Source organism: Anopheles bellator, chromosome 1, assembly GCF_943735745.2.
Source record: "Anopheles bellator chromosome 1, idAnoBellAS_SP24_06.2, whole genome shotgun sequence".
NCBI classification, from domain to species: Eukaryota; Metazoa; Arthropoda; class Insecta; order Diptera; family Culicidae; genus Anopheles; species Anopheles bellator.
Genome location: NC_071285.1, coordinates 52,173,172 through 52,191,798, shown reverse-complemented (window position 1 = coordinate 52,191,798; position 18,627 = coordinate 52,173,172). Strand labels below are relative to the sequence as shown.

General features: G+C 50.0%; 1 protein-coding gene across 1 annotated transcript in view; it reads left to right on the top strand.

Annotated features, from left to right (window-relative positions):
- Nucleotides 1–18,627, top strand: part of LOC131215820 (uncharacterized) — a 35,341-nt gene that overhangs the window by 10,905 nt on the left and 5,809 nt on the right. The window contains exons 4-6 of the mRNA XM_058210216.1: nt 4,926–5,036; nt 9,610–9,867; nt 12,880–12,963. Of these exons, the coding sequence (XP_058066199.1) occupies nt 4,926–5,036; nt 9,610–9,867; nt 12,880–12,963 (453 nt within the window). The remainder of the gene's footprint in view (nt 1–4,925; nt 5,037–9,609; nt 9,868–12,879; nt 12,964–18,627) is intronic.

The following is an 18,627-nucleotide window of genomic DNA, read 5'->3' as shown; positions in this document are numbered from 1 at the left end:
CAGCAGGCCCTCGGGCGGGCCCTCTCGGGTTGCGGGTAAGTGGTTCCGGGCGAGATTCCGGGGCCCGCGGTTGATACTTTAATGTTTCACACGTTTATTAAATCGATCAGTGCCGATTGTGTGTGACTCAGACCCAGCCAGAACCGCACCCCGTAAAAGGTGAAGTTGCCGGAGGATTCTTGGGGCGATCATTGCGAGTGATCCCGGAGTGATCTTGGAGCACTGCTTCAGGAGCCACTCGAAACGGTGTCTGTGCCTGTGTGATCGGGAACAAAGGAAGTTTCGGCCCCCTTTTTTCGTTCGTGGCCCGACGCCTATGCTGGCGCCGCAACATACCGGGTCCGGTCGCCGTACACTAAACGCCACGCTAACGATTGCCAGATGCTCTGGCATCGATTTGCGTGGTTTTTTTTCCGGTGCCTCTCTCATGTCGAAAGATGCCATTGCTTCGAGAGGCTTTCGGTCAGCAAATCCGGGGCCCGAAAAAGCCGACTCATCCACCAGAGAGAGAGAGAGAGAGAGAGAAAGAGGGAGCTGTTCGGAGCCGGGGCCGGGTCATGAGAAAACATTCATTACCCGAACCACCGTTTAGAGTGTGAATTTATAATGGTTGTTGCGAATGGCCATATGTTTCGCGCCGGTCCAGGGCGTCGCAGTCACCAACGGCCAACAGATGATTAACCAGTTATGGGACGGAGAGTGCGGACGGAAACCACGATTTCAAACGCCCAGCGGATGATTATTACCCCCCCGGGACGGTTGTGAATGTTTTTGGTCGGGCCGGCCGGCCCCAAATTGCCCCCAACTAAGATGGACGAATTGAAAATGAAATCGAATGAACTACATTTCCCGACAATTACGACTGGGCTGGGGAGGGCCACAATTGTGGTGCGCCGGTAAGGTACCTGCACCGTGCTCTGGTTTGACTGGATTTGACAAACAAACATAGAGTATTGTCGTGATAAAATTGGGTCAGCAGCAATCGACGAGCGTCACCCAAAAAGGCATGCCGTGCTCGGACTATTATTTGAGGGTAATTTAATTTCACTGGAACTGGAATGCGGTTGCACCGAAAATCGACATCGCCAACCGATTGATGCTCGTCGGAGCCACCAAAACAGAAGCAGCGAAGGCGGTTTGGCGGGGAGAGATATTTTGTTTCGGGGCCAGCCGGACTAGCCCAGTTTCGAATCGGTTTCTCGCAAGACTCACTAGCTCAGGCTGTCTGGATGTGTGTGTTTTTGTATATGTATTGGCCGGCGAGCTACGGCGCGAACCCTACACGGTTTAATTATGCAGAGAAGCGTAAATTCGGCGCATGTTTCCCCATTTCGCTCTGCGGCGGGCCCGCATGTTAAGCCCCTGCCGAGTGCAGCATCTTCCTTGTGTGCCGACGTTCGCCAACTCATAAGGCTCGCCCGGAATGCTCACCGGATCGCCCGCCGGACCTAGCGGTTCTTTGGCAATGTTCATTAAAGCGAGCGCAAAACCTTGTTGCCGGCGAGCGGCAAGTAAATGAGATTTGGGCCCCACCGAGCCACTACTGGTCTACGCTTTCTTTTGCCTAGATTCGTTGATTAATCCAGGCACCGCCAATTTTTCCACCAAAAAACCCACCGCGAACCGCGTTGAGTAGTGCGTTGTTTAGAAGATTGGCGCCATTGGACCGCCATTGTTTATGAAGTACGAAATGTAAGGCCCCCATCCAGCCAAGCGGGTCCAGCCTTTTGCGAAGTTGAAGGTTATGGTCGAGCCGTTATTGGGGTGGTTTTAATGAAAGTGCTTGCCGGCGACTGTCAACGGATGGGATTGTGTTTTGGCCGTGGCAAGGAAAAGGCGACAAAATTAGGCCGTCGATTAGCTCCGCAAAGGAGGGTTACCAGCGCCGACGGTCCGGCAAATGGGGTGGAAAGTTTATGGTTTGTTTTGGAAATTAATAGCAAACGGTGCAAATGATAGAAATTGAGCGAGCAGAAGCTCCGAATTGGTGTGATTATTGCAGGCGATGGCGAAAGTAAAACCTCGAACGTTACTTTTCTGCGCTGGGGTGGCGCAAATTCAGATCATTGACACATCACATTGATCATTCACACTTTAAGATGGTATGAATTAAATTAAGAAAAAGTTGTTCATGATTTGGGTCAGTGTGAATGAAACGAGAGATTGTTGAAACCAACGAAGCAAGCATCAAAAACAACCATTCAAAACAATCATCGTTTGGAATGTAATATGTGATGTACCTTTGAATATTTTAAGGGTACAAAACTGTCAAATGAAATTCTTTCGTTGTTTCTAAATTGTCAGAAGAATCGTAATTGAGGGTCTACGAATGTGTTTATGTTTGCAAATTTGATGATGTTTCCCGTGGTTTGTTCTCTCTGGATGCCTTCACAAACATGTTTAGCTCTGTTTTGCGCTCAATCTATTTTAAGTAGTATCAAATAATTTTGGTATAACCAACTGAAAAGTGTACCTTAGGTGGTATCTTTTGCATAAAATTAGATTAAGCAACTAATTGAATCCCTTTTCGGAGAAGATCAAAATCAAACGAAGCTGAAAGAGAAAACTGTTGAAGTAAATCCAATATTGCAATGTAATAATGAGTCTATGATCAAATGAGGTATTTTTTTTTGAAAATCATTTGGAAAACTAATAGTTAGCCGAATAACAATTCTGGCTAATGGTAAAATTTCCAATGAAATCAGTATGGCTTTAGCATCTAAAAGCCAAATGCAACAGCCAAATGCAACAGCCAAATGATCATAATAATATTTCTATTCACAAATAAAGTCTAGTCATAAATTATAGAAAGTCATATTGCCATTCCTAATTCCTGTCTGTGGCCAATTGCTCCAAAATACCCCCCGGGGTGGTGCTCCAAAATCCGTCTCCGGTAGGCGTTTCCCTTTCTTTACTTTCATTTTCCGCTACCAAACATAAGCTCAAACAATATCCAAAACAAACCCACCGTTTTGGCAGCCAATCGTATGTTGCGCCGGCTTTTCGCATAACATCCGTTGACAATCGGATGCGAGGTCCCCGCCTTGAGTGATGGTTGGGGCCACTTTCACAACGGTCTTTCCGAAACCCAGCCAGCCCTGGGGGTTGGGTTCGATCGGAGGTCAAAGGCCGATGATTTGCGAAAATGAAGCCGCCATCGATCGCCAGACCCGCCAGACGTCGGTGATCCCCAGAGGGGAGGGAATGGTGGTGCCGAAGTGGGTATGCAAACAATAATCTCACCCGAACCGTACCGTGTGGCGGCTGAGAACTTCTCGCTTTCCGGTCGCTTCACGCTCCTCACGGGGGGGGTTCGTCGTCTTCGCCGGCGCCAAATGCACCGTGAAGCGCATCGAAATCCCCGACCGGATGGTGTGGCCCCGCGGCGAAATAGCTCGGGTTAAAATCGGTCCACGGGGATCGGGAAGATTCCCGGACGGAACGGAATACCGCTGAACCGTTGCTGGTCGGGGCATCCGAGATGCGCAGCGCAACACGATCTGCTTCGCGTTAGGCGGCCCACCGTGGCGTGATCGTGGGTTGATCCTCACAAAGCATAACTCCCGCCAGCCCCGCCACGCGACGTCGGCCGAACGCAAGCGGCTAGTTTACATTGAACATTTTATTCTGCTCATCATTTCTGTTGATTTAACTTCCACTTTTCAAACCCCACCCGGCCCGGCGGCTGGCGCTCCCTTCCTGTTGGCCCTTTTGCAACAAATTTGTGTGGGAAAATCGGTTCCCACCGAATGGGGTGGCCAAGCGGCTAGGGCCCCCCGGGGAGGGGTGCTGGAATCCAGTAACGTACCATTCTGATGCTAACGGACCCGGTAGCTCGATTGTCATGCACTTCAATCGTTTCTCTCTTCCTCTCTCTCTCTCTCTCTCTCTCTCTCTCTGTCTCTTCTTGATGAGTTTGAAGAGCTCATCTGCGACTCACCCACAGCCCGGAGCCATTGGGGGGGAGAGAGAGAGGATGAAAGGGATGGGAAAAAATGGAAATACGTATCTGCATCTCATTTCTTTTCATCAGTCAAACGAGCTCTCAACGGCTGCTTCCGGGATTTGGGGCCGCGGCCACGGCAACGGTTTCGGGTGGCTTTTAGATGGGATTTTGGGCGACCTCCGGAAAGGGAAAGTCAACGAATGGGTTTGACAAACATGTCAGCTAATAACCCAATATCCTCTTCGTCTGTGGGCCGCAAACGGTCGCAAATACTACATGGATTCAGAAGCACTGCTCCTAGTGCCGTTGGTGCCGCTATCAACTCGAACTTCACAGCAACAGTAGGCCCTGTCGAACAATTCGCTGATAAACGTCAATGCCTAGTTGAGTAAAAGGACGACTCGAGACCAAACACACAAAAGGAAATATTTAGAAATAGGTCTTATCGTATGATATAAATTGGCAACATTATAGAAGAGTTCAAAATTATGTTGAAGGCTCCTTCAAAAATACATCGCTTGATATTCCAACATTTAACCGTTTCTCGGTGACTTTAAAGTATTGAGTAACCCAAAAGCAGCTGTCGTCCAGCTCGCATCTTGCTCAAGTGCGCTCTCCATTCGCCTGTTGTTTGTTGTGTCGACTTTGTTTGTTCTCGGGCGGTCCGAGGCGATTTTCCGCGGCGATCTGGGTGACTTCAACATTTTCAATCGTCGACCCACAAACCGGCCCCTGCTTCCGTAAACGGTGCTAATGGGCGCGCTGAGCTGAAAAAAAAACCTGTGCCACACTTTTATTTTCCAACCACTTTTCCCATCTGTTTGTTTGCTTGGCTTGGCTTTTGAGGTCGGCCCACCACCGTCGGCAGTTTTCCACCGTTGTTGTTTTCCTCCGTTTGACTAAATAATTCAATTTGACCCGTCTCACCCGTTTTTTCTTTCTTTTTCTTCCTTTTCTTGCTCTTCTTCTTGCTCGGCAGAGTGCACTCTAGCGCCGTTCATCAGCGGTTCCAGCGCGGAGAAGATACCGTTCGTCTTTTTGCCCCACCGTGGCCAAATCGTTCATCCGAGCCGCGAGATTGGATTTCCCGGTAAGTTTTCGTCCCTACGTTCTGGTAGCTCACCGTCCACGGCCAAGAAAACGATCTACACTTCGCGGCTCTTGACTTTAATTTAGCAAACAATTACTTAGCCAGGCTGGCCCTCCGGGTGTGTCCGGGGCCTTCGGATGAGCAAGCTCCGTTCGGAGCCAGAAAAACTCGGGTCTCGGGCCACCTGACCCGGAGAAGGATCCTCCTGGGCAGCACCTGTTTCTTGCCACCATTATTTAACAACTCTCGGTCGAGTGGTTTCTTTTTTTTGCTCCGATCGCTTTCCGATCCGTACGAATTTTTCCTCGACTCTAACGCTCCACATTAAGCGCAAGCCGTGTAATATAGCCTTGGTGCAGGGTTCGTGCCCTTTTCGCTCAACGGCGCGACGGATGCAATTTGCGCTTCTGACCACTGTGTGCCCGTGTGTGGCCAGTTGTTTGCCTTTCGGTAGCCCCGGAGTGCTGCCACCGGTGGCAAGCACTTGGAACACGTTCCGAGCCACTCGAGAACATTGTGCGATCCGCGTGGACCCGTGCGCATGTTCTGTACCGTTTCGGATGCGGCATTTAGCTTGATGCACTGCTGAGCGCAAGTGGCCCCGAAATATGAGCTGGAGCCGACCAGGCCTACCCGGGGATTGCTCCCGACCACGACCCCATCTAGGCAGGTCAGTAGCCTAGGCGGCGGGCCGTGTTGCGCGATAAATGCACAGGACGGTCCACTGTTAACGGCAGCCGGTCGCGAAATGGGTTGTTAGGTGGGACGTGTGGCAACAGTCAGCAGCCGAGAGAGAGAGAGTTGGCGACATGGCGACAGAACAATCCAAAATTGACCGTCATTATGCGTCATTAACTGTGTGCACGGCCATTTTTTTCTTCTTTTGTTCTGTTAGTGGCTGTTGACCGCCAGAAGCATCATTTAGGCGAAGGCCACCAGAACGTTTAGCTCGCGCCGTGGAGTGCATAGAATGTGGACAATTTCGAATGTGTCGACATGCGTTGGATTGCATCGTACATGAAACATTAGCCTTCTTTCTCTCATAATAAAATGAGACACTGCAACAAACTTTACGAAGTCATTATATGGACTGAAAACTACATCAATAATTAATCGATGGAACCAGAATTTTGGAACACAATTTTATTGATTGCAAACAATTTTGTTTACGATGTGTCGGATCATCGGTTTCTCTAATTATCGTGAATCTTAGAGAAACCCACATCCGCCTGGCGCTAGGACTTGTTGCACCAACAACTGGTCAGCGTGAAACAAATTTACAGGATTATGCAAATGGCACTTGGCGTCCGTGCAGCCAGCCAGCCGTGTCAGACCTTTTTTATTAACCGTTTTAGAGGTTTTCTGCACCTGGCAGGCTTCGCCAGTTTTAGCCATCACTTTGCGGGCCCCGTAATGCTCAACGCACTCGCACCTGGAAGGATCCATTGGTCAAAAATTTATTCATTCCTCATAAACGAACGCTGTGGCCCGGGTTGGCGCTCATAAAACGAAAACATCAATAAAGGTCGTAAATAGTTTGAATGGTCTTCGACTGTTCTGTTTTCTGTTTGCGGCCTACCATAAATTAGCCGCGGCCGGGGATCTTTTGGCAACCAGCGGTAACGGCAAACACGTGGCGAGCGATCGGATCGAATTAGCTCGATCGGTTTTTTCGGGCGTTCCCGGCTCCGAAACAGTTGTTTTCTTTGCTACGGACGGCGACGATATTTCGCCGCGTAACGAAATGTAAATTAGATCCCTTTCTTTAGCCGGAGTAGATTGGTTTTTCAGGGAAGCGGAGTGGAAAGCCTGCGAGGCGGGGCCAACGTTATTGTGAAGCAAATTAGCTCACGTAAAACACGTCACCCGGTCCGCGCTGGAGAGTGGTGGCTTGGCAAACACGTCAAACATTCGCTGGGTTTTTGCATGATTAATGTCGAAAGAAGTCCGCGAAGCATTAGCAGCCACTGGCCACATGGCTGATGGTTGGCAGCTGAAAATGTGACCGAAATTGATTTTCCAACCCTGGTGCCCTGGGCGTCTGGGTTAGAAGCTTTGGAGTGATCTGGAATTTTATTGTTCTTTGGGATTTTACTGTCCCCCTAGGAAAGATGGCTCACGATTGTATCGTCCGGCTCGTTGATCTACATCACAATGGAGCTAGAAAATCGAATCAAATCTCGGCAGGCCGATCAACTGGCTTCTTCGTGGGCTTTCATATGTAAAACGGAGCCTAACCGGAGCCCGCAGCCGGTAGGTAGGTGATCCTGATGGGACCAATTCTCCTGGGTCGATTTCTTAATCAGGTTTGATCGGGAGATCCCGGGCGAAAGTGCGCACCTGCCCGGAGAACATAAAGCCCACAACGCCTCTCAAATGCAAATCAGCCCGTTCGAGGGCTCTTTGGAGCCATCCTCTTCGAGCTCACGAAACAAAGCGGCCCCGGACGACATGCGTCCCGGGGCCGAGACCGACCGAAACGGGAACGACCGATCGGCGACTAATAAAATAATAACAACGTAGCCCCGTTGAAGGGTCATAATAGCAATAATCATGCTGATGCTTGTAATCATCGCACAGCGCGTGTTCCCGTCGGCTCGAGGACGCTGACGTGGCCCGTTGTTGTTTGTTTGTTTGATTGGCGCATCAATGGGCCGCGGTCCTCACCGGACGGCCTCACTGGCCTTTTCCGGCTGGACGCCCAGAAGAGGGGTTTCCACTGGAAAGGGATACGACTCTCGAGCAGCTTCGCGCCACGCAATCGATCCGGCCCGACAATGGCTACACCCTGAAGTGGATGACACTCGACGGGCCGCGCGGAATCAAGACTTCAACTCCCGGTGCCGTACCGGTGCGTGCGCTGATGAGCGCTTTCTTGGAAGAGCAAATGTATGACGCAGGAATTGACGCACATTTCTTGGACCCCTTCATGAAGCCGAATTCTTTTGGGGTGCGTAGCGTAGCCTTCGCACACTAACGGTATTTGGAAAGGTGCGACAAAATTCCAAAATTGAACCCACGATTGAGGGACAGGATCAGCAAGGCTCCCGGGCTCGAACAGGTTTAAGGATTTACCGGGTCGGTCAACTCCCCAACTAAAATCCCACTCTCAGCCGTTAACGGAAACACTAAAATTGTTTCCAAATCATTTCTCGGAATTTAAAAACCTGTTCGGCCTGTGGGCCCGGGCGTAATGAAATCTGTTCGAAATGACCGGCCCTCATTGGCTCTGTCATCGGCGTGGTCGTGGCGTAAATTGGTCACATAAAACGGATAACAAACGCAGTGCGCTAGCGCACTGCGTTTTGCGCGTGAAAGTGAACGCAGCGCTCCCGAAGAAAGGAGCGCACATTCTCGACAAGGAAGCTCGCCGTTCGCAGAATCAACATTCCTTTCGGGCCGGAACCAGCGCAATGTTGCGCTCACTAAACGCGGCCGTTGGGAGCGTTCTGGGCACCTGAGGGACCGGGTTCGCACGTTTTGTGTTGTATGGCATTACTTTGAAAGTGCTTTCGCCATTTTTATTGCGCTGCCGAATAATGTCCGCGCGGGAAGACGTGCCATAAACTTACACTCGGAACGGCGGTGACGCTAACGAGTTGATGTGTTCGGATTTTTTTTTTTCAATTATTGGGCCATTGGGAAGTTTTCACTTTATCATGCGTATTCGTCCTGTGCAGAGCCGGCGCAGTCTGTTGGATTTATGCTAAAGAGATTGATACGAACGAGCGGAATGGTTGCAAACATTCACCGAATGGCGGCGCGGGTTCCAGTCACCTCAAGACAGTGTTTACTTTGTGGCCTTTCGGGGGCTAATCAACCTTTAACATCTGTCCTTTCGGGCACTTCGGTATCAACGACGGCCAGGGGCTAGGTCAACATGCGCACACCAAATGTTGCCTTTCTTCCTAAAAGTACTTGGGAACGCTGATTTATGATAATGATTCTTTCATTAGTGTGGCCACTACGATAAGGCTGGATACCTTGAGATACTTTAAAGACACCTTGAGAGAGAGAGAGAGTGAATGTCGGAGAGAAGATGTCACCCGTATAAAATTATCTCCAAAATGAGTCTTTCGTTTGAAAGTTCCAAACATGGTCGTTATTAAGTGAAAGTTGGTGACTTTAAGCATAATAAAGTGAATTATTTTTAGAGCTTCCGTCGACGCTATATCGACTAACAGGAACTGATGTGAAAGGAGTTGAAGTTGGTGATAATACAGCTATGACCGTTTTAACAGATAAAATAAATTAATTAAGTAGATAAATCGTTTGCGAAGCTTGATTTACCCAAATTAAAGGTATGTTACAATTCACGATAACTGAACATTAACTGGTTCGGCTCCACAGGGACTACTTCAAACTTCTGAACGTGAGAGAAACTATTAAACAAACAACATATTATTATTAATGTTTTAAAAATTGCGGCACTTTCCAAGGAACGCTAACCACCGGAGCCGAGTTTCGGCCTAGGAACGAACCCTAGTTCTAGCGCAACTCAATGTACTACAGCGAATCGTAACAGTCTGAACATGGCCATTAAATCCCCTGTCTTTTCTCTCTCTCTTTGCAGGCGTCAAAATGCCGATGTGTGCGGTGTCGGCCGCCCAATACCTCACGACGAAGGGGTGGGCCGAGCTGCGCAACCCGCTCGACACGGACGTCCCGTTCCGGTTGTTCCGCGACGAGGGCCGCATCTACCTGCAGTGGCTCGGGGAACCGGAACTGCGCCAGCGGATGCAAGGCCGGTTGGTGCTGGTGCACCTGATGTGCCGCGACATGACCCCGCGCCTGCCCCTGCCGAAGGATAGCCGGGCCGCCGTGCCGCACGGTACGTGTTGTCGAGCAGCTAATGGTTTCCCGTGTTCTCCGTGCCCCGTCCGCCGTGTCTTTGTTTTATTAATTTCTTTAATTTCCACCGGCCGCGGAGAGGGCGCGCGCGCGAGCCTAGGGCACGCTCCGCTGAGTCCGCCCGCTGAGTCCGCCTCAAGAAGTCAGTGACTCCTTCGGGCCGCGGCCACGCCATGTTACAATATCGCACGCCCGGTGCACCGAGGGCAGCCATTCCTGGAGGAATAATTAGAACCGCTTGTGATTTTCCACTTCCCCACGGGCTGTGTACCCCTTGTTGTTGGCCGTGTTTTGCTACGCCCCGCGAAGGGCCGTCCGCAACCCCTGCGAACCCCTCGGAAGGTATCGTGTCAAATTTTTATCTTCACAACACCAGCCTTCCCGGCGGACTCGGCCGAGCGTGGCGCGGAAAGAAGCGCGATAAATTTATGATGAATCACTCCTTTCTGGAGTCCGCACCATCCCCCCCTGCAGGTCGCAGGTTTACGTTCTTCGGCGGTGCCTTAGCTCTCTCCCGTGCGCCCAAAGTGCTCGCTTATTTGGGAGCTCATAAATTCATTAGTTTGTTGGCTTTAGAGCGACCGGCGGCTTTGACAAGCCCTCCACACTCTCCTTTGACCCCCGTGGAGGTCCGCGGAAGAGGTGCTGAAGAGTTTATAGTGTTCCTATTTATTTATGAGGCTTTCCGCCGTGTTCTTCTTCGCGCCATTCCGCCCACCACGTGCCATACCCGTGCCGGCTCTCTCTCTCTCTCTGTACGGTGCGGTGACCCCCATCTGGTGGCGATCTGGAACGAATTGGGCCCAAAAGTTTCAGCGGCCAGTGTGCGTCAGTGATCGCCAGCAGATGATTAGCCGTCGCGATGGGCCGTTGGATCGCGGTCACCGATAGTCCGATTCTGGGGAGATTCTGGGCCGGAGGGCCGGGGCACATTAGGGCCGTAAATAGACCATTACGGCACTCTCCGGGAGGTCACACTAGCGACGACCTCGGCTTCTGCAAAAAGGAAACCATCACCCTGCGGAGTGCGTCATCATCTACCGGACGAGAGATTACATCGCAACCGGCTTGTGGGCAACATGAGTTATGGACCTCACTGCCTCAATAGCAACGGGTGATCGCCCGTTTTTTGTTGACGGGCTTCCTTACAGTGCGCCGGAAATGGTCAACCAATTACTGATCAATAGCTCAACAGCACGCAGTCCATCTTCGTCTTGTTAGCCGATAAAGAACTAGATCGTGGCAGGTGATAGCTTCGGAACAGTTCTCCGTTTTGTGGCTTTTTTATGCAATACAATTGAACTGGCAGCTGTCTGGCGATGCTTGAAGCTAGTTTAGTTGTAAATTATCCTAAAATGTAGTTGAGAAAATTGTAGCTCTATGAAGAATTGGAACAAGGCAACACAACCAGTCAAACGTTAAAGATGTACCTGTCCGGAGTGACCCCAATCTAGCTGTGGACGGTGTCGATTCAATCGGGCCGGTGCTACGGACCTAAGCCTCCAACCGTCTACGCCGAAGATCGATGAGTTGTTTGGGTTTTATCACTTTACATCCCACGTCCCATAAAGTGCCCGCAGTACCGGGTGACCCGCTTTAATGGTTCCGTCTCCATCGCTGGAAAAGCCACCCTCCCCCATCCAGGCCTGTTTCCACCCGCGGGCGCACTCGCAATTGCACTGCGACAAATAGAGTGCGATAAAAACGAATGGCAGCGAATGATATTTTGTAATCAGCGAGTAAGTTATTTACGATGCCCGCGAACGCGATATCGCACACTCACGGGCCGTATCTTCCTGGTGGCCCTCCGTCCCGGACGCCACCTTCGGGAGACGAGATCCCGGTCTATGTTTTATAGCGCCTAGGTGCCGGCTCCGGAGGACCCAGCATAAACGGTGTATGTAAATGAAGCATCATATGTTCGTTTGATGATGCTGCTCTTTTTGTCCGCGATCGTAGGCGACTCCTTGGGGCGATCCTGGCGATCCGATCTGTGTTTTGTGAGTGTTGCTGGGTTTTTTCTTCGGTTTCGCTGCACAACTCATTGCCCAACCCCGTTCCTATTGGTCCGTGGTCGCGAGTATTTTATGGCTCCTGCAATGGCATCGACCATCGTTGGCCATTCGACTCTATCTTTAACCGCCCCTGGGGGCTCAATATCGCCTGGGCTTGCCACACACATGCACACACATGCACGCCGGCACACGGTCGCATTAACAATAAAACAAAATTACTCCCCTAGTTAGGAGGATATTAATTCTGCTCCATTTATTATCGCATCGTGTACGTCTTCGTGATTTTGCCGCCGCTCGTCAGGTTCGCGTCGGATGTGCTAGGGCCGAGGATTCCTAGGACGCCCAGCATGGCTGGCCGAGCGTGGTGGCGAATTATGATTTATTATTTGCACTGCTCACCACCGATCAGCGAGCGAGTGCACGAATCGTGATCGTGCCGGTTGCAGTTTCATTTGTCCGGGTCAGTTCCCGTTCCCGCGGCTGAGCAGCGCAGTTGTTGCTCCCGATTTCTGCACCCCGTTCCGTGCAACAGTTCCCCATTGGTACGGTGGTTTTCAATTTGCACTGTATCCACCCTCTGCGCATTAGTGCGATTTATGGCGGACGACGGACGACGGCCGCTGGAAATGATTATTTATGCGTTCTATCGTCGGCCAAAAATCTGCTTCTGGTACCACGCAGCCAAGGATGATCGTTTTATTACACCTTTCTCTCGGACAGCAGCAACAGCAGCACCGGTTGATAGAATGTTCTGTCGACTGTGGCAAAGGCCACAGACACAGTGGTTGAACTTGATCATATCGACCGACGCACTCTGTAGCCTCAATTAATAAAACACCGACGGCGTTGGGCAGTTGTAGCAATAAATTCACTTTACGCCCCAACTCGATCCCTTCTCGGCCCGGGATCAGATTTCGCCTGAGGTGTGCTTTCTGTTGCGCTGACGCTCATCGTTTACCTTTCTTTTTCCTCCACAGATGACATGCAGATGCCGAATCAAAACATCTTTACACCGTGCATCGCTTTCCGCGTCGTCGGGACACCCATAAAATACGTCAACAGTAAGTGTTTGTTTATTTTTATGTTGCTTTATTTTGCATCTTCAGCTCTGTTGGGTTTCCTACTCTCTTTGTTTTCGGTTTTTCTGACCAGCTGATGATGATTTACGGTGGCGAATGTTTTGCTTCACTCCTCTTAATTGCACCACACTCCGTTGCATAATTGCCACACTGTTACGCTCGGAGTCACAGTTTTTTTTTTTTCGGTGCCCTCAACTAGAAGATCGTCAAGCCTGAACACGGTTTATAAGGTGAACTGTTTATGCCAATCGAAATGATCGCGACTCTCACATTTCAAGACTTGTACGCCATCCTATTTGTTGTATTTTTTAAACAGTAAAACAGTTATTAATCAAATTGAAACTAAAATTGGTTAGAATTACGATTATTAAACATTTGAAAGCAGAAAGTAAATATTCACGTGTCTCGGATTAGATTTATCAAACGAGACCCCAACTATTGCATTGTCGGTCATTATGTTGTTAAAATGACCATATTATGTTGCCCAAAATGGCGAGTGACATTTGTACCTTGAATAGGATTCTCACATTAATGGAATATCTCTGCGCACCCTTGAGCTCCTTGGAGATTCGAATCAGCAACATTCAGCTGCTTGTTGCTATAACAAATCAGTAGTCAGGAGTCAAGATGTTGACAATAAATAGCCCCCGTGGTCAAGTACTGTCCAGGTACTTGTCGCTCACCCATTCGGTAGCCAGCCAGCCAGGTGACTTGCAACCCCGTCAGGCCAAGCAAATTGAAAGCGAAAGCTCGAGTCATCCGCTGCCCCGAGCCGCGACTCAAGAGCAGACCTCCGAACACCTCGTGATAATCACTTCCTGCCGTCAAAGAAGACGTTAACAGCACAGTGGCCGCACAGTCCCACACCCGCGGACGGACGGACGGATGGACGGACGGTAACCCAAACAAAACCCGGCGCGGCATAATAATCATTCATAAAAGTTCATCGGACGAATGCTCGGAGCTCACTGAGTCGTGTAATTGATATATTTACTTTGGTCCCCTCTCTCTCGCTGGTGCGGACTTGCGGTTCACCTTCTCGGCTTCTGAGGCTTCGGCTTCGTCGTGACCGGCGGAACCTCGCCCGGTAACATTGTATGCAAATCAGCACGAAAGAGACACAGAGACCCGGGGTTCACCGGGGGCACTGGAAACCGGGTGCCGGCGAAGGTGATCTTTAAGACGAATGATCAATGTTTTGTGGTTAACCACCGGCGCACTCGCGCCCCTGATGGTGCCAAATGAATATATGCATGCCCGGGCTATGCCAAATGAGTCTGAAAGATGCGCGCATGCTACTTAGCGGAGGTGGCCGAGCGCGGCCACGAAATGAAAGCGAAACAAAACGTGAACCCCAATTAAGGGAGAAAGGGCGTCGTAATTATGAGCAAACGCACGAGGAAAGGGAAAAGAACTCGCACGGGCTGCGTGTGTGGAGTTTTCTATTAATTTGCCTTCCTTGCAGAGATGAGCTATTTATGCTCGAATTTTATTCCTTTCGATGGTCACCGGGAAAAGGAGTAGCCCAAATGGGCCAACGGATAATTAACGTGCCGAGGGTTTTTACTCCAACGAATTTCACTTCCACGTTCAGCAATGGACCCGGTCGCGACTCTGGCGACCCATAAATAAAATGCAACATAGAAAAAGAATCCACAACATATGCTCGCAGTGAAACCCGGTAAGCCCCGGAGGCTGTACCACAATGGGGTCCTAGGGAGTAATTGTCCTATTTGTCGCCCCATAAAGTGTTCACGATGACAAAACGCTGCAAACGCAAAAGACCATCGCCACAGCCGACCAGTGCGGCCGAACACGGTGGACGGATAAATTATGAGTCCCACCGGGGAGGAACGTTCCACCCGGGAAGAAATCATTTTCTCTCTTCCTCGTATGGCATCCCCGGCAGCCAGTGGGGACAGTCTGCTCCCACGGCCTCAGCATACGGACTGGGGACGACAAAATTATGGCAGATCGTTTACACAAATCCACCACAACATGGTGGGCCGTTTGGTGCGTTTGGCGCATTAATCGAACAATTGTGCCCCGTGTGGAGAGGGGTCCAGGGTCTCAGAGGAAGGAAAGAGGAGGTACACCAGGGACTAGCGCCTCTATTCGTGACAAAGTGGCCACCCGACAAACGGCCACCGCCCAGGCTTCATTCAAACCGTTTCCGTTTTTATCGCTTTCGGTCGAGAGACTAGCGCGCGGCGGCAAGACACGAACCCGCGGCCGCGGTCATTCGTTTGCTTTATTGTCCCATTTGGGGTGACTTTATGAGACGTCTTACTCGATCGGGATAATTCGTTTCGCTCGTTCTCACCCGTTTCCACTCAGGGCTCGGGCAACCGCGCCTGTTTGGCTACCGTTTGTAGTAGGGCCTCATCCGCCGAATGGGCCCAAAATTCATGCTGACCGTGACGAAGCTAAACAATCGATCACTCGCGCAGTGCGGCGCATTTTATGTGCTTCCTTTTTGGCCTGGGGCGATCAACAGCGAGTGGACCCCGAAACCCGCAAATTAGTCCATTTTCTTCACGCCTGTTTGGCTGCGATGACATTCAACCGAAATGGTAACAATTGGCCGAAAGGAAATGAACATCGGTTTATGCTTGGGATTACCGGCTGTGAATCGAATCGGAAAAAAGGTGATGCAGAAAACTTAAAGAATGAACTCTGGCCGTGCCGCATCTCGCATGTCGGTGCGAACGATCTGCATCGCGATCTTGCTGGTGGGCCTGTGCCTAGCAGCTAGTGCCATTTGGCTGACAAATTCCATGCTAATTATGCTTGCATCGTGATAAATAAAATGCATTGCCTCTCGAAACTGGGAGCAATAAATGAGAATCGTAACTTAATGTTATTGGCTGCAATTTCTCCCGATTCTTAACGATGGCTTGTTGCGCCAACTCGATGGAGGATAAGTTTGACAACCGTTCAAGAATTTAGCGTCCTCCGCTGAAGGTGTGAAGCACCTGTCTGCTGTGCTCGCTGCAGTGGAACCCACCTGTTAGACACCGCGCACCGTAAGATGCTATCCCATTCGCATCGAACCGTTCATCCCTGACATTTAAAAACACGACCGGTGGCTGCCGATCATTAGGCGGTTCCTTCGGCCATCATAAACTTAACTTATGCTGAACTGGTTTTAATGGGCACGATCGTTACTGAACGATCGTTATAAATTCCAGTTCAGCGCCTCGTATAACAAGAAATCCGGATCAGCTCGGCTGCTCGGCTGCTCGGCGGGACAAGAATGTTACAGCCGATCCGGCCCCGCCAGAGAGAATAAAAAATCACAGCCAATTATGCTCGATCCCTTTTTTCGGAACGTCAACGGAACCGGAGCACACTTCCGAAAGGGTACGGTCGATTGAGACATTCATAAATATTTCGTTCTCATACCGTACACACTGGCCCCCGGGACCGGGCCAATGGTGAACGATCAATCCGTTGTCTTGTAATTAATTATATTTGGGGCAATAGCGGAGCAGTAGCATCGATGGTTGTGTTACACAATCGTCCCGGCGCAACCGGGCTGCAGCGGGATTTATAGCTACCAGATTGTGCCTTCGTTGGGAACGGGATGCAATCTGATCTGCCTTCTGATGCTCGCTTTCTAATTGGTAGTTCCTGATTTGTTAACCAACCCGAAATTAACGTACAATGTTGGGCCCACCGATTGATCGAACCGTAAACCACATTCCGTTGGCGGGAAAACGCCTCATTTGCCCGATTGCCGCATGATTCTAAATGTTAATTCGGTTTTTATGGGATCGATTTATTGGTTTACTGGATGAGATTTTGAGTGTTACAAAACGATACAAACCGGATCGGTTTAGTACCGTAGGGAGTGCCGACATCGAACTACAGTTCCCATGTCTTGGGACGATTGTTCTTGCAAGCGGATTGGGTTGCGGAAAAAGTTTTTGGTTTGCAATAAATGAAATTCATTTCGTTTTGCTATCGAATCTTATATATTCTAATTTTTTCATAAATAATTTTACGTAGGCCTAGGCTAAGAATTTATAGTTTACATCCTGGCCGTATTTTTAACTGTTAAACAATGTTGGGATTAGGATAAAAAGAAGCTTTTAGTTTCCTACTAATAATTAATGTTTGCATTTCAAAATCATTTTTTTATAAATTATTGAGCATAGGTTAAACTGTACGGAGTAGCTTCTTGTTACAATTAACCTAAACAGATGTTTCCTAAGATTCTTGAACCTTTCTATTCAATTTGAAAAACATTCTTAAAACAAATATTTGGATAATTTAATGTAGAATTGAACCCTCGTGTTATGCAAAATTAGTACCAATCATAAGGCAATTGGATTGTAGACAAACTATCGACGGACTTGTGTGGGAAATCCAGCATATAATTGGAGCCCCAACCTCAATCAAACTAGAAACAAGTAGAAAAACAGGAACTCTAAATGGTCCAAACGCGGTCCTCCGTCCCTGTCGTCAATGTTCAGATCGTTTTCCCAGCTCCCCTGAGCCCTGGGCAATGGCAGCCCGGCCGTGGCACATTAATATTAACCCATGTCGAGGAACCGTCTAGCGATAGTAAAAATGGTTTATGGACACCGGGACCGGGACCGGCTCTTTAGGTTTGCATTTTTCCTCTTGTTTTTCGCGAAACCCGACCCTCAATGGGGCGGATCGCGCGGTTTGATCGTTTGTGGTTTCGCTATCGTAAAAGAGCCATCAGCGGAATGTATTACTTCACATTATACGCCTAGATTGTGTTGTTGCGGTGAAAGAGAGTCATTTCGGTTTGGGGAGAAAAAACAAAACCGACCCAAGCCGGATGATGCAATGACGGAACGGTCCGCCCGATCGGGAGGAAACATTTGTCTAAGCTCCTTCGCTTCCTATTTTGTGTTTTGAATACCGCACTCACCTTTCTTCCAAACAAATCTCACCCACTTAGGGCCCCACGATCAGTTCCCATCAGGGGGCCAAGTGTAAATATTTTTTAACGCGTAACCGGAGCAACATATTTATGCTCGACCAAAGAACAATCTCCCGAAGTGGAGCTTTCGCTTTCACAACCTGCGACCGGCACGGGCAGCAAGAGTGTCACAAACCGCCCGGGGCCGGGTGTCTCTTCGGGTGTCATAATTCATACCCTCGTGGTCCTCTTTCGGTGGCCGATCCGGGCGCCGTCTTCAAATGGGATCACTTTAAGTCAGCGATTATGCTAATTGTGTGAGCGCCGCCCAGGGAGGACTTGGGCTCCGCAGGTGCCACCGGTGCTCGTAAATCACGCCACCGTAAAACGGGTCCATTCGCGCAGACAGCGCAGACCGGCTGGGCCGTTCCCTCTAGATGTTTACGATGCGAACAACCACCAGCTCGACCTCATCCTATTCAGCAGAAGTCCGGCGATGGCCTCGAGGAAAACCAATGTGTCATCCGGACGTCCGTTCGCCCGGGTCGGACCGCGCCCCGGTCAGTGAAAGTGAGTTTTCCACACCGTTCGCCACTTCCGAGTAACGACGCAGTATTATCACACAATTATGAATATTATCCAACCTCAGCCATTTTCGGCGGGGGGCGAGCGAGACGGCCGTTCCGTGGCTGGCCGCCGCGTAATGGCCGGGCTCCGGGGGCTTTCTCTTTTCGAGCCCGCGCCCGCTG